This window comes from Oncorhynchus tshawytscha, linkage group LG11, assembly GCF_018296145.1.
Source record: "Oncorhynchus tshawytscha isolate Ot180627B linkage group LG11, Otsh_v2.0, whole genome shotgun sequence".
Classification (NCBI taxonomy): Eukaryota; Metazoa; Chordata; class Actinopteri; order Salmoniformes; family Salmonidae; genus Oncorhynchus; species Oncorhynchus tshawytscha.
In genome coordinates, this window is record NC_056439.1 from 5,430,512 (window position 1) to 5,447,672 (window position 17,161).

At 44.5% G+C, this 17,161-nt stretch overlaps 2 protein-coding genes across 3 annotated transcripts in view; both read left to right on the forward strand.

Moving 5' to 3' along the window:
• Positions 1-7,463: 7,463 nt before the first annotated feature.
• LOC121847775 (zinc finger protein 473-like) lies at positions 7,464-12,826 on the forward strand. Its single transcript, XM_042330489.1, has 6 exons — positions 7,464-7,997; positions 8,370-8,500; positions 8,706-8,897; positions 10,728-10,880; positions 11,216-11,327; positions 11,457-12,826. Exons 1-6 carry the CDS (start codon positions 7,715-7,717, stop codon positions 12,422-12,424), a joined length of 1,839 nt encoding a protein of 612 aa, XP_042186423.1. The 5' UTR covers positions 7,464-7,714; the 3' UTR covers positions 12,425-12,826.
• A 377-nt stretch (positions 12,827-13,203) lies between these two features.
• The window catches only part of LOC112232358 (zinc finger protein 473 homolog), a 282,634-nt gene continuing 278,676 nt past the window's right edge, over positions 13,204-17,161 (forward strand). The window contains exons 1-3 of one of the 2 annotated variants that reach the window (XM_042330465.1): positions 13,204-13,870; positions 15,098-15,228; positions 15,426-15,590. In XM_042330465.1, the coding sequence (XP_042186399.1) occupies positions 15,217-15,228; positions 15,426-15,590 (177 nt within the window). In that variant the 5' untranslated portion in view covers positions 13,204-13,870; positions 15,098-15,216. The other variant, XM_042330464.1, reaches the window with a different exon arrangement.

Genomic DNA, 17,161 nt, shown 5'->3' on the forward strand with positions numbered 1-17,161 from the left:
AACCTGTCATGTTGTTTGACATTGGTGTTTTATGAGGAAATTATAGTGCCTTAATTCATGTTTACTTGACATAAAGTAGTGAAGATGTGTGTAATGTTGAATCTTTTCAAAAACTATTCTAAAATGTTTTTCATTTACTTAAAAGGTCAAGTTACTTAAAAGGTCAAGTGTTACCATATTGAGAAAAGTTACTACTTGTTATGTATTGTTTTGTACAATAAAAGTACTGTACACCAGGTTATGTGAATGTATGACCATTTTGTTCAAATGAAATATAGAATTGACTCTGTGCTGTCTGACTTGGTTATTTTTGTATCATTGCAGATAGTGAATTTCCCTTCTCTCAGTCGAACCAAAACATTATACTTAATTCCTGAATCAACACATATGGACATTTTTTATAATAAACTCCAATGACTCCATATTACTAGGTACTTTAATCACATTGTTAGAGATGGGCTTAACATTTTATAATATGTCATGTTCAGCAAAGACTTAGAAACCTTTATATGCTCTTCAGTACAATTAGTTTTTAAGGCAGTGACAAGATCTCTGAAGCGGCTGGTGACAAACAATGGCCCCGGATCAGGACCATGGATCAGGAGTCGTCGCTGTTCCTTCCGGAGTCGGAACCAGGACCGAGATACAGAGACTCTCCATCACCACCACACAGAACACAACCAGTGGACAGGTAGACTGAACATCTTCAGTCTTGGTCGTCATCAGAGAGACAGAGGTTCCAGTCAGGGATCCAGTCTGCAGAACAGACCCTTCTCTTCACAGTCTCAGTGCAGGGATGGAGCAGGTCCCGGAGCTGATAGAGATAGACCCTCCTGTTTCTATGATACAAACACCACCATATCCATGATGATCAGAGCAGGTCATCCTGGGAACCAGTGGCAAACCTTGAAGGCCTTCTAAGCCTTCAGAGAGGATATATAGATTGATTTGAACGTTTTTGTGAATAGCCTGCTATTTCTTTGACACTATTTGATGCTGTCTATCTGCCGTGTCTGTGTTTGACCAAAACCGCACTCTCTTTTAGCCATGGAGTGCTATGTATTACGGTCGCTGTCCTTTCAGCACCACAAGCCTCACCTTTGATGTGTCACTGTTGTCACTTTTTGGTGATGGTGTGATAGTGGTGTTAGGCTACAGTAGGTTGTGTATACAGTGGTTTTTGTTTTGCTGGTTGCATTATTTTATGCTGTGTGTTACATTTGTGTCTGTGCTGGTTCTGTCTTTGTGTAAGCGGCAGCCCGAAGCGCGGCCAGGGCTGTTTGATTCATTCATAATGTCACCAAAATGCATTGTTCCTCCTTCGCTATAACTTGAATGGTCCGGCTCCATTAGATACAATGTAGGCTTTTGGAAGATTTTTGGTCCCTCTGAAGGCTTAGGTCCTACAGTAAGAGTTCGCTAGAAATAGTCCCTCCCGTTCCTATGATACGAACAAACAAACACCACAGTATCCATGACGAACAGAGCAGGTCCCCCTGGGCTTCAGCCTTCAGATCGTGGTGGGAGATCCCCCTGGTGGTAGTCTATCAGGAAGTCTGTCTTCTCCCTCAGGGTCTTGTCTAATGCCTGGTGACTGGGTTCATAGAAGGCCTGGACCTGGGTCTAGCCTTCCTCAGTTACCTCAGGGTTACCCCACCAATACAGATGGGTCAGGATGGGTGTCACCACAAGAAGTGGTGAACACAGCACACAATTCAAACAATGGCTAGAGGACGGAGCTCAAAGACTAACCACCTTAGTTAGGGTGTTGGCTCCTCTTTCTACCTCCTCTAGTGTCATTGGGTCACAAAGTGGGAGGGCGAGCGTTAGGATGGACGCAGGCAAGCCGTACGACTGCCCCATGTGTGGAAAGCACTTTTCCCAGGTGAACTATGTGACGAAGCACCAGACCATTCACATCAAGGAGAGGCCCTTCAAGTGTAAGCTGTGTTACAAGAGCTTCTCTTTCCTGAGTAACCTTATCAGACATATGAGTGTCCACAACAGGGAGAAATTGTGGGTTGAGATGTACACAGGGGAACAAATCTTTAGCTGATTATTTTATTATCATCCTGTGAAGTGTCCTGGGGTAAGAGTTTTTTTCAATGTATTACTAAGTCCCTCAGTTGCGCATCTAGGTATGCGGTATGCTCACATTCTCACATGATACAGACTTGTATTTTGGTTCCTGGGACTGGAAGACTTCTCAGTGGAGGAGTTGCAGCGAGTATTGTCACGAGCCGTACCACCCTCTCAGGCCCCAGAGCCTAAGAAGGGAGATACGGAGCTTTGAAGGACAGAAGAATTGGGAGTATTGTAAATGTATTATTTTTAGTTGTGTGGATTAAGTTTGTCGACACCACATATGAATTTACTATTTAAATTGTTTTTTTCAACCCCGTCCTGTTGGTGGCGGCAATACACCTTTTTGGGATGTAATCTGCCATAAAACCCACAGTAGAAGAAGAAGTTAAGATGGATGAGGAGGAGGAAACCTGACTGACAACTGTGGCAAGTTTTGGGAGTATGGAGAGGCCAGAGATAAATTGGGATAAGGAACAGAAGGTGGGTATTGGACAAAGAACATCAGTGTGTCTACTGCAAGCAGTACAGCAGATTTAGGCGCGGCATGAGCATGGTAAACGGAAAGACTTGGTCATGGATAGCAAGAAGGAAGAATGGCTCCAAGTACAAACCGTATTCTGCTGTCTGATGGCTCAGGAATTTTACCTAACGAGAGTGAGGAGGAATTACCTCTGGTGGCAGGTGTGGTGAAGACCTCCAAGTCCAAGCAAAGGATGATTTGGGTGCAGTGGTGGTGACATTTTTGGAGAAAGTGGATCCCTGCCTTTTGGCTGATTCATAGGTAGTCTCAGGCTGGGTAGAAAATAAATTGGTGTAGGTACCTCGAAATGGACTTGTGATGATTTTCTGTGTTTCTTCTGTCTGTGTTTCTTTGCGTTATGTGCCTAGGGAAAAGACCTGTGGCTTGCCTTTGAAAGGAGTGATTACTGGGTTGCTGTTAAGTGTTGAGGTTGTGATAGGTGAGATATGTCTGTTAATTGAATGATTTGAATATTCTGCCCTGAAACATATAATTGTATGGAATTGATTAGAATGTATAAAATCATAATCAATAAATGTGTAGTCCTAGTCAGAATTAGGGTAAAACAATATGTCTTTATGGTATTTTAAACACAGACTGTCTGAGCTTGGTGCCGACCTGACTAGAGATTTGGGAGAGAACGGGGAGTACGTCTCAAGGACAAGGTCACTATCTCTGTCGGCTGGGTAGTGAGACAGACAGTGTGTACGTAGCAGGACATGTGTGTGTCTGTTTTTGTGTGTGTGTGTGAGCGTATGGCTGTGTGAATGTGTGGGCGTGAGAAGTCAGTATAAAATGAATTGATTTGTATTCTTGACTTTAGAACGTTCCCGTGAATAAACCTTTTTGACTATTTAGCTGGGCCTCCGTCTGTTTCATTCGACCAGGATCTTACAAATTCTGGTTTGCAGACCTGAAGAACATAATTCTCTTATCAGGTTGAGAAACTAAAATAGAATATTCCCTGTGTCTGTGACGCCCGCTGTTTTGGATTCGAAGCAGACCCAGTGGCGAGCGTGGTGAAACTGATTAGAAATGGTCTGTCCTTTTTGAGTTTTGAAGCAGTCTTTTCCTGATAGTCATGTTAGGATATGTCAGTTATCCCATGAGAGCTTTTGTGCCGAACCCACTAAGGTGTTTCAGATGCCAAGCTTATGGTAATATTGTAGGAGGGAGATTTCAAAATGTGAAAAGTGTGCAGGAGGAAATGGGACAAAGGAATGTGTAGTATAGGTGGAAAAAAACATTGTGTAAATTGTGGGGGTGCCCATGTTGCTGGGGATCAGAAGTGCCCGGTGCAAGAGACAGGTTGAGGTTGCCAGGGAGAGCAGAGGATGATGGGTCAAGGGCCTTGGCCAATAGAGTGATACGAATATGATCTTCAGTAAGATTGGCTTCTTAGCATTCATTGCCATGGTTATCAACTGTACCACAGAAATAGAATGTAAATCACAGAAAATATATGTTGTGGTGGCAGCTGCTACGGTAAGTACTTGGATTTACCAGGTTTTACTGGAGAATTTTATTTTTTTATTTTATTTCACCTTTATTTAACCAGGTAGGCAAGTTGAGAACAAGTTCTCATTTACAATTGCGACCTGGCCAAGATAAAGCAAAGCAGTTCGACACATACAACAACACAGAGTTACACATGGAGTAAAACAAACATACAGTCAATAATACAGTAGAAACAAGTCGACATACAATGTGAGCAAATGAGGTGAGATAAGGGAGGTAAAGGCAAAAAAAGGCCATGGTGGCAAAGTAAATACAATTTAGCAAGTAAAACACTGGAATGGTAGATTTGCAGTGGAAGAATGTGCAAAGGAAATAATGGGGTGCAAAGGAGCAAAATAAAATAAATAAACAAAATAAAATAAATACAGTAGGGAAAGAGGTAGTTGTTTGGTCTAAATTATAGATGGGCTATGTACAGGTGCAGTAATCTGTGAGCTGCTCTGACAGTTGGTGCTTAAAGCTAGTGAGGGAGATAAGTGTTTCCAGTTTCAGAGATTTTTGTAGTATGTTCCAGTCATTGGCAGCAGAGAACTGGAAGGAGAGGCGGCCAAAGAAAGAATTGGTTTTGGGGGTGACCAGAGAGATATACCTGCTGGAGCGTGTGCTACAGGTGGGTGATGCTATGGTGACCAGCGAGCTGAGATAAGGGGGGACTTTACCTTGCAGGGTCTTGTAGATGACCTGGAGCCAGTAGGTTTGGCGACGAGTATGAAGCGAGGGCCAGCCAACGAGAGCGTACAGGTCGCAATGGTGTGTAGTATATGGGGCTTTGGTGACAAAACGGATGGCACTGTGATAGACTGCATCCAATTTGTTGAGTAGGGTATTGGAGGCTATTTTGTAAATGACATCGCCGAAGTCGCGGATTGGTAGGATGGTCAGTTTTACAAGGGTATGTTTGGCAGCATGAGTGAAGGATGCTTTGTTGCGAAATAGGAAGCCAATTCTAGATTTAACTTTGGATTGGAGATGTTTGATGTTGGTCTGGAAGGAGAGTTTACAGTCTAACCAGACACCTAGGTATTTGTAGTTGTCCACGTATTCTAAGTCAGAGCCGTCCAGAGTAGTGATGTTGGACAGGCGGGCAGGTGCAGGCAGTGATCGGTTGAAGAGCATGCATTTAGTTTTACTTAAGAGCAATTGGAGGCCACGGAAGGAGAGTTGTATGGCATTGAAGCTTGCCTGAAGGGTTGTTAACAGTGTCCAAAGAAGGGCCAGAAGTATACAGAATGGTGTCATCTGCGTAGAGATGGATCAGAGACTCACCAGCAGCAAGAGCGACATCATTGATGTATACAGAGAAGAGAGTCAGTCCAAGAATTGAACCCTGTGGCACCCCCATAGAGACTGCCAGAGATCCGGACAACAGACCCTCCGATTTGACACACTGAACTCTACCAGAGAAGTAGTTGGTGAACCAGGCGAGGCAATCATTTGAGAAACCAAGGCTGTTGAGTCTGCCGATGAGGATGTGGTGATTGACAGAGTCGAAAGCCTTGGCCAGATCAATGAATACGGCTGCACAGTAATGTTTCTTAGCGATGGTGGTTAAGATATTGTTTAGGACTTTGAGCGTGGCTGAGGTGCACCCATGACCTGCTTTGAAACCAGATTGCATAGCAGAGAGGGTATGGTGAGATTCAAAATGGTCGGTAATCTGTTTGTTGACTTGGCTTTCGAAGACCTTAGAAAGGCAGGGTAGGATAGATATAGGTCTGTAGCAGTTTGGGTCAAGAGTGTCCCCCCCTTTCAAGAGGGGGATGACCGCAGCTGCTTTCCAATCTTTGGGAATCTCAGACGACACGAAAGGAGGTTGAACAGGCTAGTAATAGGGGTGGCAACAATTTCGGCAGATAATTTTTTAGAAAGAAAGGGTCCAGATTTTCTAGCCCGGCTGATTTGTAGGGGTCCAGATTTTGCAGCTTTTTCAGAACATCAGCTGACTGGATTTGGGAGAAGGAGAAATGGGGAAGGCTTGGGCGAGTTCCTGGTTCTAAATTTATTGAATGGAGCATGCTTATTTAAGATGGTTAGGAAGGCATTTCAAAAAAATTACCAGGCATCCTCTACTGACGGGATGAAATCAATATCCTTCCAGGATACCCCGGCCAGGTCGATTAGAAAAGCCTGCTCGCTGAAGTGTTTCAGGGAGCGTTTGACAGTGATGAGTGGAGGTCGTTTGACCGCTGACCCATTACGGATGCAGGCAATGAGGCAGTGATCGCTGAGATCTTGGTTGAAGACAGCAGAGGTGTATTTAGAGGGCAAGTTGGTTAGGATGATATCTATGAGGGTGCCCGTGTTTACGGCTTTGGGGAGGTACCTGGTAGGTTCATTGATAATTTGTGTGAGATTGAGGGCATCAAGTTTAGATTGTAGAATGGCTGGGGTGTTAAGCATGTTCCAGTTTAGGTCGCCTAGCAGCACGAGCTCTGAAGATAGATGGGGGGCAATCAGTTCACATATGGTGTCCAGAGCACAGCTGGGGGCAGAGGGTGGTCTATAGCAGGCGGCAACGGTGAGAGACTTGTTTTTAGAGAGGTGGATTTTTAAAAGTAGAAGTTCAAATTGTTTGGGTACAGACCTGGATAGTAGGACAGAACTCTGCAGGCTATCTTTGCCGTAGATTGCAACACCGCCCCTTTTGGCAGTTCTATCTTGTCTGAAAAATGTTGTAGTTAGGGATAAAAATGGCTGAATTTTTGGTGGTCTTCCTAAGCCAGGATTCAGACACAGCTAGAACACCCGGGTTGGCAGAGTGTGATAAAGCAGTGAATAAAACAAACTTAGGGAGGAGGCTTCTAATGTTAACATGCATGAAACCAAGGCTATTATGGTTACAGAAGTAATCAAAAGAGAGCACCTGGGGAATAGGAGTGGAGCTAGGCACTGCAGGGCCTGGATTCACCTCTACATCACCAGAGAAAAAGAGGAGGAGTAAGGATAAGGGTACGGCTAAAAGCAATGAGAATTGGTCGTCTAGAACGTCTGGGAACAGAGAGTAAAAGGAGGTTTCTGGGGGCGATGAAATAGCTTCAAGGTATAATGTACAGACAAAGGTATGGTAGGATGTAAATACAGTGGAGGTAAACCTAGGTATTGAGTGATGATGAGAGATATATTGTTATATAGAGATATTGAAGAGTTACAAGGTCTGCTGAACGAAAAAGCCCCATCAACCCAAACAGTTAAAGTAGTGGAATTTGGTGGTGATTTTTATTTGTGTTATGAAATCGTGTTCTATAGGTGTTGGGTTAGTTGGTGTTTTTTTCTCCCTTATGCCCGTTTTTTCTTTTTGTAAATGTAACGTGGCCGATCACACAGTAGGTGGCGGCATGCACGAACAAAATGTACGTACACCATGATACCAAAGAAGAAGTAGAAAACGGAAGTGAACAGTAATCGTGCATTTTTTCAATTTCAACGTTAGCGGTTTTATTGTTGTAATTTAGACGTTTATTAACACCATGGAACTCAAAATATGACGAATTTAACTGTACAGCATCACATACTTACCGCAGGTGGTCTTTAATTCACGTTGGAGAAAGGACTTGGTTGATAGAGCTACGTAACGCTAGCTAATTGCTAACAATGGCTAACTGTATGGTTTTCCACACACAAATAGCCTCCATTATGGAGGTGCTAGCGAATGCAGCCGTGGCAGAGATATGTAAAGTCGTCGACAACGACTATGCAGTGTTTCGTTTGGAAATTTCTCAAAGCCAGAAAGAAAATAGGGGGTTGCGGAGGAAACTACAACTAATGGACTTGAAGGTGGCACGGGAGCGCGCAGAGAGGACAATACGAGAGCGCGTCCCCGCCAGTCGTCCCAGTAGTGTCAAGATCCTCGAACGATACAGAGGAATGGCAAGAGGTACATTTTGCAGAAGGCTGAGGCTGCACGAACTGTCGCGGTTAATTTAATAGCTCAGTGCCTGTCGCTCCGTTACCTTCTGCACATGTCTTCAGATGTGTTAACCAGAATTGGGTCTTGGTCAATTTTAGGATTGCAAGCACTTGTGCAAAGACACTATCATATTCTAACCAGATTCTTTATTAACTGAATTTCCTATTATCTACTCAATGAAAACAATGTGAATACAAGACATTGATCAATAAATGGTATATCTAGAATTGAATAAGTGTTACCTTACATCTTCCCAATTGTAGACAGTGTCAATAGTGTACAATATAGCATTGACCGTAACTTACTTAACCACCACTTTTTCCCCAATCACTCTCTCAGGTGAAGGACATTTCACTGGAGGCCACAGGAGCTTTGTGAAGCCAGCGGGACACAATGCGTGGAGAGATGACCAACCCATAGCTGTAGATGAGGGGAGTGGAACCTCAACCCAGCATGTTATTGTGATAGAGGTTAGTGTCACAGTGTAACATTCAAAATAAAAGTATGTAGAATGTGGCTCATTTATTTCAGAAAGGCTCCCCTTAGCCATTAATTTCCTTACATGGTCATTCTTAATTATCTGCCATATGAGAGCTTGTGACATTGTTATTATATTCCCTGATTGTTATCCAATTAAACTAATGTACCGATAATAACCTAGTGTCTTCTTGTCAGTCTGCAGATGCAGAGGCGGCAGGTCCTGGAGGATCGTCTCTGGTCAAGCAGGAGAGGACTGAAGGAGACTACCCACAACACAGCAGAAACATCCAGACTGGAGCAGCGGCTGGAGTGGCACTCCCTGTAGCCACAGCAGACCTCGTCAACGCCACGGCGCCCCAGCACAGGACCCGACGCAGCATCACGGAGGTCAGTGGAATGTCGAACGCTGTCCTCAAGTCAGAGACTTTAACTGTAACACAAAGGCTCTTGCACACAGGATCTGACCATAGGTCAGACCCAGAGAGACTGGGCTGTCCTCCTGCTCCCGGCTCAGAGTATTATCTTTATGGTAGCCCGAGGACGGTTCATTCCCATCGGGACTCAGGTGACGTGTTAGAGACGGTCAATTATCCGTCTTGTTCTTACACTACAGAGATGGACCCTGGCAACATTCCATTGGATTTAGAGACACAAACTGATCTGTCTGGAGGGGACTGGAACCAGTACAGTAGTAGTCTATACGCTGAAGGGTGCCTAGATAAGAAAGAGGTTATTGTCGTAGATGAGGTGACTGTGAAATTGGAGGGCAATGCTCCTCTGATATGGAATGAAACTCACTTAGGAGAAGGACACTCACAAGGGGGAGATTTCTTAGATTACAGGGAAAGCTTAGAGACTAATGCAGATGTCATGACCCACTCCCCTTTACACAAACCAGTGAACACGTCGATTGGGCCTACCAATCAGGTATTGAACTCAAACGACCAAAGGGCAAAGGTTCAGGGAGGGGGACCAAAGTCAGGCGGTAGTAAAGTGAAACGGTTCCTCTGCATGTTCTGTAACAAAGGCTTCAGCTGCATCCAGAAGGTGGAGATCCACCAGAGGGTCCACACAGGGGAGAAACCATTCAGCTGCTCCCAGTGTCACATGCGATTCGCTGAGGCTGGCAACCTGAAGAGGCACCAGAGGGTCCACACAGGTGAGAAACCCTACAGCTGCCCACAGTGTCACATGCGTTTCGCCCAGTCTGGCAACCTGAAGATGCACATGAAGGTCCACACGGGAGAGAGGCCGTTCACCTGTACACACTGCAGGAAGAGGTTCTCAGAAAGGAGCTACCTCAGGATACACCTGCAGAAAAAACATTCCACTCTATAACATAGGAAGTAAACATTCCACTCGATCGCTTCTGACGTTTAGACAAACCCTGCATTAAAGACAAAGATTCATTTTCATTATTGTCAGTAGAAAATATCCACAGATGAATTTGGAATAATGAGAGTAACAGATTTCTGTGTTGAATATTTCTGGGTAAAAAAATTCCATCCAGACGTGTGATATATAAGGCATATATAAGCCTAAAGTCTGTTACATATTGTGTTTGTACTGTGTAGGATATATGATGTTCACAAATTCCTATTTCATTACTTCAATTAAACGACTTAATTTGTTCCCCCCCCCCCAAGACATTTTTCCCGAGAATATTATTGCAGTTCTTCAAGTTTATGCTGATTTTTAGTTGAGACATGGATGTGTGGTTTTCATATGGAGTATTTAAAACTTGTTTATGTTCAATAAACACCACCATTTTACTTTTCATTCTAAGACTTTGACTTTTCATTCTAAGACTTTCATTGAGACTCTCTTTAGTATACAGCATCTGATTTCACCCTATTCTGCATACACCTTAAAGCACGTTATAACCATTATACACTTACTATATATACGTACACAAACCCACACACTAACAAACACCTACTGTACACGTCATTATAGTTTACGTCAAACTAATTTAGTCAGGTTTGTCTGATGACTTGATTTTTCATAGCTGACACATCTTTTACCCACAACAGTTTTATGTCCGCCATGATGAGTTTAACAACAATGAAGTCATTCTGTAACTACAGTATAGGACTCAAACGGAGTGGGGATGGGTAAAGACTCACTTCGTTTGAAGACTTTGAAAGTGTGTTTATCTGTGTGTACATACCTGAGGGAGTATATGTCTGTGGAATCTGTAACATCTCTCTTTTCAAGGAGAAGGAGGGTCTGGAGGTGCTGCTGGTGAAGGAGGAGGAGGGTCTGAGGAACCGTAAGGGGACCATGGTCATGGAGGACAACCAGACTACACCTCCTGAACCTACAGAGGGACCATCTGAGCAGCACAGGACTACACACAGTCTCACTGAGGTGAGCCCACTGTAAACTATTGGTTGAATGGTATTCGGTCAGAGCCCCTATCCACAAAGTCTCTCCTAAGTAGGAGTGTTGATCTAAGATTTATATAATAATGAGACCATGTAGACGGGTGGGGACCTGATCCTCTATCAGCACTTCTACTCTTTGTGGATACGGGCCCAGGCCTTGATGAATTTTGTCACAAGTGTGGGACCATGCCTTTCAATTATCACACCATTAAATAGTGTATAGTAGTCATAGCAATCTCTCATTGCCCAATCAGAAGATTCTCCATAGAAGGGTGCTCATATCAGATCCAACATCCTCTCACTCTGTGTCTCTTACAGTCAGTAGACATGGAGGATGGGAAGCCTGATCTGCTGCTAGTCAAAGAGGAGACAATAGAAGATGGACCTGAGAGCATTGATCTGCTGAGTGGACTAAAGATGGGGGAGCAAGGTAAGGGATCAATACATATAGCCTACAGCAACTTATGTTTACATACAAAAACTTCACCAGGTAATGGACAAAAAAACTCCATATGTAGAGTTTTCTGTCATGTTTTTAAAGTCTAAAGTCTTCCTGCAGGTTGTTGGCTGGAGGCTAACAGTGGAGACTGGGTGGCCATCTTGGATTCCCAATCCCAGATGGGTGCAGACAAGGGCCCAGGAATCAACATCACTGAGCAGGTCAGGAACAGAGGCGACATAGTGGAGGTCAGTGGATGGGACAGCATCCTCAACTCTGGGCTGGGGAACAACAATGTTAACCACAACCAGAAACAGACAGTGGAACACAAAACAACAACTGAATTTAGTCTCCAAGACAACAGGATGGCTGAGACCAGGGCGAGGTGTAGATTTGGTCTGCGGGGACGGGGAGGCCAGGTTCGTATGCAGCAGGAACGAACAGGCATAGTCTCGGCTAGCGAGGCTCCATCCTGCTCCTATAGTTGTGATTCAGAGAGACTGATGGCGCCTCAGGTTAACCCCCTAACAGATGCTTCCTTCAGCCTGCCTTCTATAGGATCTATCAACTGGAACATGGACCCTGCGACAACACAGACACTCCCTGGCCTTCATCCTCCTCACACTCTCCTAATGTTAAACCAGACATCAGACAATGCCAGTGTCTCAACACTAAATGGCTACACAAGCCCATTGACAAATGACAGTAGTAGTAACGCTGTCAGTAGCTCCGGTGGCAAAGAGAAGCACTTCCTGTGTTCATTCTGTGGGAAAGCCTTCAGTTTCCCCAAACAGGTGGAGATCCACCAGAGGATACACACGGAGGAGAAACTATTCGGCTGCCACCTGTGCCGGGCCAGTTTCTCACACTCGTCCAAGCTGAAGAGGCACCAGAGGGTCCACACCGGAGAGAAACCCTACAACTGCCCCCAGTGTGAGAAGAGGTTCTCCCACAAGCACCAGCTGAAGATGCACCTGAAGATGCACACGGGAGAGAGGCCATTCGCCTGTACACACTGTGGGAAGAGGTTCTCAGAGAGGAGCTACCTCAGGATACACCAGCAGAAAATGCACACGGCCCATGCATAGAGTATAGTGACATGTAATGTAGTACTAGTTTGTAGTTAATTCTGTTGGTTTTGGATGTAAAGGAAACTGACAAAAGAATAAGTATGATGAGGCAGAGTAGATGATATGGTGATGGTTGGTGTGATGGTGTCTGTAAACATGCTTCACTGATGAAGAGTGACCAACTTAGTCCCTTTAGGTTGATGCTGGTGTTTTATAGTGAGGATAGTGCCTTGATTCATGTTTACTTGATATAAAACAGTGAAGCTGTTTGTAATGTAATGAACCTTTTCCAAAGTATTCTAAAATAATTTATAAAAGCAAGGGTGTCAGATGTACAGAAAAGGTCAAGTGTTACCAAAGTTATTCTACTTGTCATGTATCATTTTGTGCAATAAAAGTTCAGTACTTCACTATGTGAGTGTTTGACCATTTTATTAAAATTAAATATAAAATTGAGTCTGTGTTGACTGACTTGGTTATTGTTGTTGCAAGGGACTGAGTTTCTCTTATCTCAGTCAAACCAAAACATTATACTTAATTCTTGAATCAACGAACATGGATTTTTTTAAATAATAAACTCCAATGGCAGTGATCCAGTCTGCAGCCCAGACCCTTCTCTTCACAGTCTCAGTGCAGGGATGAAGCAGGGCCTGGAGCTGATAGAGATAGACCCTCCTATTCCTATGATACAAACACCACCGTATCCATGATGAACAGAGCAGGTCACACTGGGCTTCAGCCTTCACAGAGAGTAGAGGGAGACCCCCCTGGTGGGAGTCTAACAGGAAGTCTGTCTTCTCCCTCAGGGTCTTGTCTAATGCCTGGTGACTGGGTTCATAGAAGGCCTGGACCTGGGTCTAGCCTTCCTCAGTTACCTCATGGTTACCCCACCAATACAGATGGGTCAGGATGGGCTTTCACCACAGGAGGTGCCTAGCCTATAACACAGCACACAATCCCAACAACGGCTAGAGGTCAAGGAGGGAGCTCAAAGACTAACCACCTGAGGCTGGTGGCTCCTGCTTCTACCTCCTCTAGTGTCATTCGGTCACAACGTGGGAGGGCGAGTGTTAGGACGGATGGCGACAAGTCTTACTCTTGCCCTACGTGTGGGAACCGGTTCGCCAATGCAAACAATTTGAAGGAACACCAGACCGTTCATACCAAGGAAAGGCCATTTAAGTCCAAACTATGTTACAAGCTTTTCCTTCCTGAGTAGCCTTAGACATAGGAGTGTCCACAACAGGGAGATATACAAGTTGTCTGTTTCTCTCTTTTAAAAGGTTTGTAATCAGGTCACTTTTCCGCCAATCAGGTTTGGCGGCGCTTCCGAGAGCGTTCTGACAAGTTGGCGCAGTCACCTATCTAGGCTTTAAGAGAGGCTGCTGGCGGCATTGTTGCGCACCTAGAACCCATGACGCTTCAATAGCCCACGGGTGAGGGATTCGATTGGGAGCCCCTCAAGTGAGTACGCCTGAAGAGAGAGATCCAGAGAGGATGAGTTTTAATAAGGTTGGATTTCTTGCGTTTATGGCCATGGTGTTCAACTGCACCGATGGAGCAGAAATCACATTAGATAGATGTGATAGTCGCAGCAGCAGATAAATATTTGTGTGTGAGAGATTTTAGTGCTGTAGATCTATGGGGAGTTTTGAGAGAAGGGGTTCAACCCTCCCAGGCCTGGTGTAGGATCGTTCAGGGCCAAAGTAGTGGGATGGGGTGGTGGTTTTGGGGGATAGTATATAGGTCCCGGGGTTGGTCCATTACTATTTCACTGTTTTTTTGTGACCAAAATGTGCAATCCGCATTCCGACCTGTGAAAGGCAGCAATGGGCAACACATCGTCTCGTCTGCCGGAAATTCACAAAGTAGTAAACGGAAGTGAACCGTGACCAATAACAGTTACAACGTTTGCGTTTTATTTAGACGTAAATTAAAACCCTGGAACTTAAAATATCACATACTTCCTCCATGTAGTGTTTAATTCGCGTTGGAGACAAGACTTAGTTGGTGGATGTTATCTAGGTAACGCTAACTCGCGTTGGAGACAAGACTTGGTTGATAGATGTTATCTAGGTAATGCTAACTAGCTAGCCGCTAAGAATGGCTAACTGTAACGTAATGGTTTCTCACACTCAAATAGCCTCCATAATGGAGGTGCTAGCGAATACAGCCGTGGAAGAGATCTGTAAACTCGTAGACGACGACTATGCAGTGTTTCGTTTGGAAATTTCTCAAAGACAGAAAGAAAACCGGGGATTGCGAAGGAAACTACAGCTACTGGAACTGAAGGTATCACGGGAGCGCGCACTCGCCAGTAGTGTCAAGATCCTCGACCGATACAGAGGAATGGCAAGAGGTACATTTTGCTGAAGGCCCGTTCCCCTCTGCGCATGTGTTAAGCACATATTGTATGGTTAACCAGAGTTGGGTCTTGGTCAGTTTTTGGATTGTATGCAATAATTCCCCTGATTACTTAGCAGTCTTGCACAAAGACACTATCATATTCTTGACTTACTACATTTCCTATTACTTACTCATTGAAAACAATCTATTTATGAATATTTGTGTGATATGTTACCTTATATCCTTGCCAATTGAAGACAGTGTCAAATACTTTACTTGACAATATAGTGTTGAGCATTGACAACACAGTACCTAACCTAACCATTTCCCCCCAACCACTCTCAGGTGAAGGACATCTCACTGGAGGCCACAGAGGTTTTGTGAAGCCAGCGGGACATAATACATGGAGAGATGACCAACCAATCACGGTTGTTGAGGGAAGTGGAACCTCATCCCAGCATGTTATGGTGATAGAGGTTAGTGTCATAGTGTAACATATGAATTACAGTACATCTAATGTGGCTTGTTTATTTCAGGAAGTCTACCCTCAGCTATTTACTTGCTTACTTGTACATCCTTGTGTATCTGCCATAGTGGAACTTGTGAGACTTCCATACAACATTGTTATCCAATTCAACTCATGTACTGATAATAACCTCTCTTCTTGTGTCAGTCTGCAGATGCAGAGGCTGCAGGTCCTGGGGTCAAGCAGGAGAAGTCTGCAGGAGAGGAGGACCCAAGGTACTGCAGAGATATCCAGACTGGAGTGCCCCCTGTATCCACAGAAGACCCCGTCACCACCCCAGCACTGCCCAGAACTCGACACAGCATCACAGAGGTCAGTGGAACGCTGAACGCCGTCCTCAAGACAGAGACTATAACGGGGCTGAGGCAACTGGGCTATCTTCCCTTCTCAGAGTATTTACTTTACAGTAGCCCGAGCGCGGTTCTGTCCCATTGGGATTTAGGTGACTCGTTACTGATTGTAAATGATCCGTCCTGTTGATGTGCTACAAAGACCGAGATGATACATGGTGACCTGCCTGTGGGTTTAGATACACAGATTAATCCAATGAGAGGGGACTGGAACCGGTACAGTACTAGTGTATATTCTGAAGGGTGCCTAGATAAGAAAGGAGAGGGCCTGGTTGTCGATAAGGTGAAAGTGGAGGGCCACGCTCCTCTGACATGGAATGCAGAGTTTAATTTAGGACACTCGCAGGTCAACACCAGGGACTTCTGGGATTACAGGGAAAGGTTAGAGACAAATACAAATGTCGCTTTACACATGCTTAGGGATCGCGACACAGTGTCCATGACTATGGCACCTTCCGATTCACACGGCTATATGATGTTCAGAAATTCCTATTTCATTACTTCCATTCAACTACTTAATTTTGTTCCTGAAGATACTTTTTATGAGAAAAGCATTGTACACTGAATAAAAATTTAAACGCAACATGCAGTCAGGTCAAGAACCTGGTGAGGACGACGAGCACGCAGATGAGCTTCTCGGAGACAGTTTGTGCAGAAATTCTTCAGTTGTGCAAACCCAAAGTTTCATTAGCTGTCTGGTTGGTTGGTTGGTCTTAGATGATGCTGAAGGTGAAGAAGCCGGATGTGGAGGTCCTGGGCTGGTATGGTTACATGTAGTCTGCGGTTATGATGCCGGTTGGACGTACTGCCAAATTCTCTAAAGCGACGTTGGAGGCGGCTTATGGTAGAGAAATTAACATTCAATTATCTGGCAACAGCTCTGGTGGACATGCTTGCAGTCAACATACCAATTGCATGCTCCCACAAAACGTGTGGCATTGTGTTGTCTGACAACTGCACATTTTAGTGGCCTTTTATTGTCACCAGCACAAGGTGCACCTATGCGATATGCCACACCTGTCAGTTGGATGGATTATCTTGGCAAAGGAGAAATGCTCACTAACAGGGATGAAAACAAATGTGTGCTCAAAATATTTGGGAAACAAGCTTTTTGTGCGTATGGGGGATCCTTTATTTCAGCTCTTGAAAAATGGGACCAACACGTTACATGTTGCTTTTATATTTTTGTACAGTGTAGTTTATCATGCAGATATTTAGTTGAGACTTACTTTTGGCCATACAGTGTATGTGGACACCTGCTCGTCGAACATCTCGTTCCACAATCATGGGCATTAATATGGAGTTAGTCCCCACTTTGCTGCTATTCATCTTCCGCTATTCTGGGAAGGCTTTCCACTAGATGTTAGAACATTGCTGCGAGCGTTAGTGAGGTCTTGCACTGATGTTGGTGCGATTAGGCCTGGCTTGCATTCGGCATTCCAAGTAATTCCACAGGTGTTCAATGAGGTTGAGGTCAGGGCTCTGTGCAGGCCAGTCAAGTTCTTCCACACCAATCTCAACAAAACATTTCTG